The sequence below is a fragment of the Sander lucioperca genome, chromosome 12, assembly GCF_008315115.2.
Source record: "Sander lucioperca isolate FBNREF2018 chromosome 12, SLUC_FBN_1.2, whole genome shotgun sequence".
Lineage (NCBI taxonomy): Eukaryota > Metazoa > Chordata > Actinopteri > Perciformes > Percidae > Sander > Sander lucioperca.
In genome coordinates, this window is record NC_050184.1 from 31,159,434 (window position 1) to 31,169,310 (window position 9,877).

Sequence of the window (9,877 nt, forward strand, 5' to 3'; positions counted from 1 at the left end):
TTGGTGTGCTAAAATCACTTGTACTGTGTAAAAGAGTACTTGACTGGCTGACCGCTTTTTGCTCATGCACTTGAGACATGTGTCTCTTCTATGAACCCACACCAGCTTCTGGTATTCATTTGTGAACTGTCAGGCAATGTATTTATGAAGATTTGCAATAGTAGGTACTTTTTTTTCACAAATGGAGCATTTCTTCTCGACCTTGAACAGTGTCTTTAGAAATACTTCTTAGTTATTTTAGTCTTTTATGTGTGGAAGTGACCTCGACCTAGACCATAACATTTAGTGCAATGATTCATGCTTTTATATCACTGACTAAATGGATTTAAAGTGCAGAAGGACAGTTCTGATCTTTATTTGCAATACGCAAAGGAGTAGTCACCTCATGCTGTGAGGCGCCGCACCACATGCTGTATCTTGAGGAACAAAATGTTTCAGGGTGCCAAGTGTCAGTTTGAGTAATTACTGTAAGTAATATTAACTAGAATCATAATTGTAATTATAGTCATGATGATATCATTACCATATTGTGTTGGGACACTTCAACATGAAATGCCTTTCATGACAAGATTCAGTGTATTTATTGTGTCACAAAAGTGCATTTAATCCCAAAAGTAATAGATTAATATAGTAATGATTCTGTAATTGTGCTATGATTATCCTCTTTTGTCCATTCCAAAGTGCAAGCTCAATTCAATCCTGACCAAGGTTTTCTTTCACAGGCCAGCCGTATAGTTCCTGATGATCTGGGCTGACTTGATATTGTTCTGATAGTTCTGGCTGAACAGTGTGATGCCATTAGGCCTGTGCGTGTCTTGATAAGCTTGTTACTACTGTAGAAACCCTGTAGAGTCGTGGATGCTGTATTCATGGACACTTGTCTCTCTCTGTGTTCCAGGGTGAAAGAATTGAAAAGGGCCAGGGAACATGAGACCCCTCAGAAGAGCCCCCTCGCGATGTGACATCACTCTCCTGACTCCGCTTTTCTTTTTTGTTTGTACCTGAGAGATTTTACAAGAGAAATGAAAGACGAAAAAAAAAGAAAAAAACATCAATGCAAGCACTGCAATTATTACTACTACTGCAGTGTTACTGGTTCAACTACTATTACATGTACAACAGCTTTTTTTCACATATCTTTTCTTTCCACTGACTTGATTTGGTCAGAGAGTGGCAACTTCTACGGGATTATAAACTAAAAGGGTCAGGGTGGGGGGTGCAGCACATTTGCTTTATGGCATTTTTTGCACTTTTTCATGGATTGCTTTGTCTTTTTTGAATATGAAGAGCCGAACGCAGGACATGCCTGAGGAGGTCTGTCAAACACAAGGACCTCGAGAGACGTAAATTAAGGCTGCTGCAGAAGATCTCAGAGGATAGGGAGACCACGCAGAAACACTCTGGGCTCAAATTATTTTTCATACGTTTTTAAGTGACCAATCAATTCATTTGAAGAAGTTTTTTTTTTTTTTAACCAAATAAATTGGTCACCCACACTTCCACTTCTATCCACTGCTGTAGATGATATGATATTCAATTTAGCTCAACAATTCCAGCTGTCCCACTGTGCTCTACCCCACCAGTCTGCCCACACGGGTTGAGCTACAAATGAATGTAGTCCGGGGTTTAACCATGCAGAAGCAAATGGGGGATAAAATATTTCTGTTTTGCCATTTCTTTAAAAAAAACTATGCTTTATCAGATATATTGTCACTTTATTACTTGAATTTGTTCCATACTGTCCAATGTATTGGTGATCTGTATCTTCAGACTCTATGTTCTTGAACCCTACCAAGAAAGAATGCATGACTTCTTGGCAAGAAAAGTCTTTGCTTGTGTGCTTATGGTCTAGTCTTTCAGCCTATCCTCTGATTTTCTTTTTGTTTCCATCTTCTCCCCCATAACTTCTATCATCTCAGTAATGAAGCTATGCCTGTATTGTCCTGTTTCTTTTTTTTATTTTGTTTCATTTTGCTTCGTTCAGTTGATTGATCCTCTGAATCCTAACAAGAGAAAAGTACTTGCCTATTTTGTGTTGTAATGGTTATGGTCATGCAGGTTATTATTGTTATTTTTAAACGAACTTCAGAGCCTGTGAAGGCTTTTGAGGGGAAGATCACATACATTGCCTTGACGTCTTAGAGATTCTTTGAGGGGTCCCTAAGCTTGTCCCAAAATAGGGGTTTGACAAATCCATATTTTTGACAATTGAGCGATTTCTGTATATAAAGAAGGCTGAAAGTGCGTAGGAAAAAAAAAACATTTACCCAACGGGGATTGTATTTTAGAAATATATTATTTTATTCATTAAAAATGGGTCAAAAACAGGTACGAGACAAAAACAGAATATTTGTATAGTTTTGTTTGAATGCCTAAGAAGTATGGTTGTATTGTTTGTAAATAGTGTAAATACCTGGGATAAAGATGAGTTATGTGCATGAAAAGTATGAACAGAGTCAAAAGGGGAAAAAACAACAACAAAAGCAGTAGTGGCTATGCTCTGTAAAATTAAAACTATTTCACTATTAGAGTATTTTATTTTATTTTGATTGTTCTTGAGAAAGCATGATATTATTGCAATATAAAAAAAGTTTTTAAAAAAAAATACTGTATTTAGAGTTAGGAGAAGTCTGCAAAATTATCTTAAAACAAGTATGGTTATGTTTACATTTTTTGTTTGTTTGTTTGTTTGTTTGTTTTGGGCTACCAAGAATATTTTGCCAATGGTGCCGAGGTATGTGAATGCTATATAGCTTAAAAGAGAATTATGTTAATTTTTGCAGAACAGATAATCTTACAGTTAAATACACACTAGCACTGAAGACCATAAGATCACAAGTGGTCAACGATCACTAGAACAATAGGGTACACAGATGTCAGAGGGAGTCATATTTAAGCAGAAAGTATTTAAGTCTCTCATGTCTTCATTATTCCCACAGATAACTCAAGCATTTGACCATCACTGAACACACCATAGCAGAGTTTAAGTTGTATTTTTTTGTCGTCATTGCAAATGGAATGTGTTATTGAGGCATCTTGCCTGATCTTAAAGATTGGCAGCCTTGCCCATGGTGTTCCTATACGTAATCACTCTCTCTCATTGAGAACAATTTAATTCACCTCTTCAAATGTACCATATGTGGCGGCAAGCATTGATTTATAAATTCTTGGCTGATCCCTGTATTGAACTGGGGACAGGATTTTCCTAATATAGTGTGTTTAAATAAATAAAAAAACACCTTGATCAAGGCTGCCAGGCTCTAAATAGACCTTGTATTCCATGTCAAAAAGCAAACAGTGGAAAATGTGTCTAGTTGAAAAACGTGTAGCATACTGTACATGACTGGATTTCTTTGTCAAGCAGCTGAAAACATTTGCAAAACTAACTGTTCCGACAGTCAAAGGTGCTAATCCGATTTTATCCAGAACGGGTTTGCTTCGATGCAGGGTCAATGAGCCAAAATGACTGTAGTAACTAATGTGTAAAACAGTGCACTGGTGCCATTTATAATTATGAGGCATAAAATGTGTCTTGTGCATTGGACAATATACGTAGATAGTAGTTTTGATTGGGCTGTAGGAACAATCTAAGAGAGAACATGAGATGCTGGTTTAGGTTTAGGTGCCTGTTGGTTGCTGCCTCATTTCTATAATATATTCCCACCAAAACTACCAGAAAGTGTATTCTGTATCAAAGTAATGACATTTGATTATTCAGCCAAGTGCCACTGAAAAACTTGAGATTTGTTTGTTGAAGTGTTGTCATGTTTGTTACATAATTATGAGGCTAAGTAGGTGTTTCTCAGAGTCAGTTTCCTTGACTGACTGGTTGTTTCGTTGTTTTCCACACACCTGATATGTAAACTTTGTTTCCCCGAGTGTTTATGTAGAAAGTGCCTATTCATATCCTGATCACACAAACCCAGTGTCAGAATGCATACGATGTACCTGAGGTTGAGAGAATGTCAGAGAACATGGTCACAGTGCTGTATCCTCTACATGAACACACATGATCACCATCACCTTACACTCACCAAAGCGACAATATGATATTCTCTGTTCACTCCAGTATGATTGCAGCACTCCAGCTTGTCAACATGCTAAGCTTTATTTTTATTTGTATGCCTTCTTTTATTTGTTATTTCTAATGGGACAGCTTTTTAAAATCACACTTAGAAATGCCACTACTGGGGTTTGTTGCCTTGCGTTCATCCTCCTGGTCTGTGGTTAGAATGCATAGCCAATGCAATGTCGTGGCAAAAAGGAGAAGGATTTATTATGCTTGCATGGGTAAAATAGTTAACTGGGTGACCGAACTGCACCTAAAGCATGCTTATTTTCCTAGAATCTGTAGTCAGATAGACTTGTTAAAAGACTTACTGTTCTGTAAAACGATGAACGTTGGTTTGACGTGTCACAGAACTCAGAAAGACGGGGCATGTGACTGCAGGGCTGACGGGAAAACCTACAACTGGGCCTATGATCAATCCTAGGTAGCTACTAAGGTTTTCATAGCAAAGCATGAGGACAGGATTGTTTTTAGACCAAGCTCTAACTTTTTAGATTTTTTGCTTTAGTTTGTTTGATTCTTTTAAGATTTGATCAGTGTGCTCCCAACTTCAAATAGGACAAATGGACATGGTTGGAGACCATTGTGACAGTATGTATAGCAAGTATTAACTAAGTGACACACGGTACACACAAACATACGCACAAGACACAGCACAGCACGCATGCAGACATGTCAAGGTGTCGGTTTCATTTGTACACTGAGCAGCATTGCTCTTCTCCAGGCTGAGGGACTGGTTCACCTCCCTTCTGTATTTTACTCAGGGTGCCAAAATGGGGAGGAGGAAGCAGAGCAGGACATGTGATTCACGGTAAAAGAAGCTGAAATTGAAAAAGGAAAACCTTTCAGCAGTGCTTTCTGGTGAAGACAGACCGATTCACCACTGCGATACTGAAGTCTTTAAAATGAATGAATATCAAATATAATCCATTTCCTCTCAGTAACGAACATTGCAGACACCGGTGGAGCCCCGGAATAAAATACATAGCTGTTATATATAGCTCATTAAGATGAATGATTTGACTTTCTGTCATAGAAGCCTGTCAAATCATAGTATAATTCTGGCCGGTTCTTTAGGCCTTTAATTTATCTAAGTGACAAAGTGTAGAGGGTACTTAAGATTAAGAGTGTAGTTATATGAAAGGTTCACCTGCAAATCTTGTTTTTTACTGCCATTTATGAATGGGATGACAGGTTAGCTGATGGGCACTCTTCATATACAGTATTATCAATTTTCAAGACGTTCTGTGAATTGACCTGGGAATCTGCCTTTCCTCCTCTTCTTTTTCCCAGGCTCCCAAACCAGAGAAAGGTAGGCACATCAGGACAACAGAACAGAAACAGTTTTACAACATATTCCACTTGTGGACACAGAGCAATAAAGAACTATTTTGTGGAGACTTATAGACCTAGCGAAGTTTAAAATGATTGGACACATGTAGTCGACTTACTCTTATGCAAATGCCAGTATTGCAAGACAAGCATTCAGTAGTTTATGGACAGCAATTATATGGCACCCTTTACCGAACTGCACGTTTTCATCAATTCCAAACCGAGAAGAAAAAAAAAGGCCCTGCTTTGATAGAAAGTTATGGGTCCTCGACACTTTGCATGTGAACTAGTGTTAGATCTATTTTCCTCTCCTCTATAGCTGTCTTTCTCTCTGTCTTTCCCTGTTATGTGACCCAATTTTTCTCCGCTCCTGCCCCTTACCCTTAAAACTTTCATCTCCTCTTGGTTCTCCTAATGTGTTTTGCTTTCCTCCTTTTTCTTCCCTTCTCTTGTTTGTAAGTTTTATTTTTGTAATTGTGCATGTACAAGCGTCACTGACTCGATGGATATGTTTAAAAAAAAAAAAGAGATTTCAGCTGCTGAAGCCATGCAAAACATTTTGAATTGCCCTTAAAATATTGAAGATGTTTTCTGAATGCTTTATATTCTTTCTGCTGTAAAATAATAAAAAAAGGAAAAAATGAAGAAAACTCGAGAACAAAGTTTGCTCCGTCTTTTTGTTTCTTTTACTTTAGGAAAGGGATAGTGGTTTCTTCTGCTGCCAATATGTTCCTCACCAACACCTTATATCAAGAAAAGACAATTTGCAAATACAGTATTTATAATTTAGTTTTTATTTCTATTCAACATCCAGTGCTGTATAACCTTTGACTTTTACAATTAAAAGACATTTGGTCTTACATTAGACAACCAAGGAATTTTAACAAATGTGTGTACATAAATATAGTTTCACACAACATAAAAGATATTTCAATAAATGACCATAAAGTCCCCAGGCAACTTGTCTCAATCATACCTATGGCATTGTTCTTTTTGTGAACAAATACTGACAGCGCTTATGTATGTGAGTGTGTATGTGTGAGTACATGCACCTGGGCATGTATATGTGCACATACAGTATATACCAGTATGATGTTTCTTATTTTGTCTGCATGTTTTAATGTGAGTGCAAGATATGTATCTTTGTTTTAGTGCAAGCCCTGTCCCTTGTGTAGCATCAATGTCTGTTTACAGTTTTAGACGCAGTACTTCCAGAAACACTCAGAATTCCCTGCTCGCTTCCTGAACTGCTTCCGGATGCCCAGCACATGGCTGAAAGGATTTAGGAGACTCTGTTTCTCCAATAGGACCTGAAAGACAGGATAAAGTAGTCGTGGTAAACATTGTATTTACAATATCTTTGTAGCATACTTTTCTTTGTTGTTTTAGGCATAACATTTGTCGGAAAAAAAACCCACCTCTCTTTTCATCCCCCTGGGAAGCAGGCCTGTTCTGACACCTGAGAGAAAATAAAACATGAGATTATTCTGATGTTTGAGATAACTCATGTCAGCTGTGCTGCATCAGTCTGTTTCTGTTCATGTCAGGCTTTTGGGCAGTGGCAGAGTAAAGGACCTGGCTCGTCCGTCCACAACTGCAAACTACCCGGTCGTGATCAATACCTCCAACTGCCTGGTTCTCCAGTGGTATTGCTTGATATCCAGCCATAGAAAAATATGACACTGGTATAATTGTGTGTATCAATTAAAATTTGTAGCACAATGTTTCTACAAAAAGAAAGCGGGTGATTTTCCCAGGATAAAGTGTCTGCATTGAGTATGAGCACTTTAATATAAGATGAGCTGTGTGCGTGTGTGTGTGTGTGTGGCTATGTGTGTTTCTTACCATCTCGGTTAAACTCCCCAGATATTAGAGTGGAATATCTGAGCCCGCCATCCTGAGGAGGGAAGGTTTGCTCAGAGAGAGACAGATCATCCAGGGCGCCGACTCCTCCGTCCTCCACTGATACTGAGGATAACCCAACAACCACGCAAAATTGGTAACGCACAATTCACCGGTATAGATTCGCACTTTCTAGCATGCGTCTATTTTGTATTCATAGTGTAGTAGTTTATGCTAAATGGTAAGCACAGAGTTTGACTTTTGTCATGACATATTCTACAGCAACTAATGATGACTGCATTATTTAAACAGAAAACTGAATATATTCTCTGGCAGCAGAGAAATCCTCCATCAATGACCCGTGTGTGTGAACTTTGGCAGAACAATCAGTGTTCAACACTGTGATTCTAAAGTAATTGCTTCAAGGCCTGAGGACATGACTTGCCTGCCATTAATCTTCATAAATTACCTTTTATTACTAAAAATGCAAATCAAGGTACTGAATTAGTGAATTTCTGTGAATAACAGCTATAATAGAGATTAAACTTTCCACTTACCAGGTCCTGGATAGGGCATCTCTGCAGAGTCTGTGATGGGGTGGGCCAGCAGTGGGCCAGAGGCCACGAGCAAGAAGGCCCAGGACAGGAGATGGTTACACTTCATCACTACAGGACGCTGTTGCTGGAAGTGGATCTGATTCGCACGGTGGTCCTCAGGTGGAAAGAAGACTTGTACATGCTCTGTTAGTCCCAACTGGGTTATATACTTCCAGCTGTAGCCTATCCCCCCTCCTGCATGCCCCACAGCAGACACACACACACACACACACACACACACACTTTTGCTGGCCACAACAGCCATCAGCAATATCCATAGTCCCATCCCTTCTAACTGCCATAAATCACCAGGCAGTCACAGGTGAATTATAGGCTCAATAAAAAGACAAGTGTTGTGGCCAATGCTTCAAGGGCACAGTCATGTTTTACCAGCTCTTCAGCTTGATTGACTGTTTTACTGACTTTGTAAATGGGATCGAAGCAGGTGTTTCAGATGTCATTCTCAACAACATCCCGTAGGGGAGCAGGTGGAGAAAGTGGGCAGCCAAATGACTAATGTTTTTATGTTACCATCTCATTAAACTCTTGGGCCATTTGAATCCCCTTGACTCAGCCCACAGATAAACTGCATAATTACTTGCACAGAGGTTCAGTGGAAATGCTAAAATGTTCAAGGCCCTTTAGCCCATAAGCCATCTGACATTTTAACTCAATTTAGGACAGCCGAGAATTTTCCATGGGTCACTGAATCAGATTGATTCATGCACATTATTTAGAGGCCTTGTTCTGGTAAGATGTTAAATGTGTGCTTTCACTTCTTCATAGTCATACAATAAAACTCACCTTTATTAGTACGTCCAGCATAGATGGACAGAGTCGGAAAACCGTTCCTATCAATGGCGACGGGGGACAGGTGGAGATAGCTATTTACAGTCACATTTTGTATATTTATTAGAAGTGTGACGTCAATGTTCAGTTTTTTGTATGATAATGAGGCTCAACAAAGCGACAGTGACATTTAGTTTTATAGCCAGAAGGCCAGACACTCCATTAGGTGTTGCTTTATATCATAAAAAGCTATTACGATTTATATTCTGCATTAGTCAAGGCCCTGCTGTCAATCCTAGCTTATTCTGAACTCTAAAATAAATGTTGACGCCCCCATACTTGAAGTTTTTCCTGCTACTTGCAATTTTATGAAGAATCTAGAATTTCTTCAAGGTACAGGACAGGTGTTTCGTAACGTCATCGTCTTGAGATTCATACGATATAATGTGGATCAGTGTGAACAGAGCAGAGAGCAAATAACAGTAAAATTCTATGAAAAGCAACACCTATTAGGGTGTTGCATATAGAGAATCATTGTCGACATGTTGCCCAATCACCTTAGACAAAGTTTAGAGGCTAAACTTAATTCTAACAACTATGTATTTGTTGAGAATTCCTACTTCCACTTGATATTTAAATCCTTTCCCTTAAGTAATAAATAAGTTAATACATTTACAAAAAGTACATTTTAGTATAAGTTGCAATATCTCAATGGAAAAATAGTTCATTACAAATAAAGTCCTGCTTTCAAAATATTGAATATGAATGTAAACAAGTGTTTGCAGTAAAATACACTGAGGTAGCCAAAGTAGTGCAAAATGTGACAGATAGTCCCTAGGGTTTAGAGTACTGCTGCATTAACATGTTAGCAGCATTGTTGTATGGTTCTGGCCAAAGTGGTGCTTGGTCTAATTAGATCTCACCTGGTGGGTGGTTTAAAAACAGCAATGCAATGTATTCAGTGTCTCATTTGTTGTGCAAGAAAAAAATGTCAATATAAGCAACTACAGCTTCAGAATGTACTGAAGTAAAAACAGAAATATCTTCCTCTGAAATACCTTTATACATCTTGTAACAGCAGAATGTGATGGTTCCATTAATGAAATTATCATTTGCTCCACCACTGAAATACCATAGGCACAGCAGACATGATTCAGATGTTACATTATCTTAATTATCAACCTTTGATTTCACATAAACACCGGCTGGCTAAAGATTATTACTGAAAATACCTGGTTTATATATAGTC

The 9,877-nt window shown here is 38.4% G+C and overlaps 2 protein-coding genes across 12 annotated transcripts in view; one reads left to right on the forward strand and one right to left on the reverse strand.

Annotated features, from left to right (window-relative positions):
* camta1a (calmodulin binding transcription activator 1a) overlaps positions 1-2,528 on the forward strand; it is a 293,919-nt gene extending 291,391 nt beyond the window's left edge. For all 11 annotated transcript variants that reach the window (XM_031290222.2, XM_031290212.2, XM_031290214.2 and 8 more), the window contains one exon: positions 899-2,528. In XM_031290222.2, the coding sequence (XP_031146082.1) occupies positions 899-962 (64 nt within the window). In that variant the 3' untranslated portion in view covers positions 963-2,528. The remainder of the gene's footprint in view (positions 1-898) is intronic.
* Positions 2,529-6,261: 3,733 nt separating this feature from the next.
* Positions 6,262-9,716, reverse strand: LOC116043498 (prepro-urotensin II-alpha-like). Its single transcript, XM_031290223.2, has 4 exons — positions 7,801-9,716; positions 7,247-7,369; positions 6,820-6,860; positions 6,262-6,711 (listed from the first exon to the last, which is right to left on the reverse strand). Exons 1-4 carry the CDS (start codon positions 8,123-8,125, stop codon positions 6,598-6,600), a joined length of 603 nt encoding a protein of 200 aa, XP_031146083.2. The 5' UTR covers positions 8,126-9,716; the 3' UTR covers positions 6,262-6,597.
* Positions 9,717-9,877: the final 161 nt, after the last annotated feature.

Excerpts from the sequence above, each read along its gene's own strand:
- LOC116043498 (XM_031290223.2), bottom strand. The coding sequence starts at position 8,125 with ATGGGACTATGGATATTGCTGATGGCTGTTGTGGCCAGCAAAAGTGTG. Across the intron at positions 6,861-7,246 it reads TGGGGAGTTTAACCGAGATG|GTGTCAGAACAGGCCTGCTT; the intron begins GTAAGAAACACA and ends ATTTTCTCTCAG. Across the intron at positions 6,712-6,819 it reads CCAGGGGGATGAAAAGAGAG|GTCCTATTGGAGAAACAGAG; the intron begins GTGGGTTTTTTT and ends CCTGTCTTTCAG.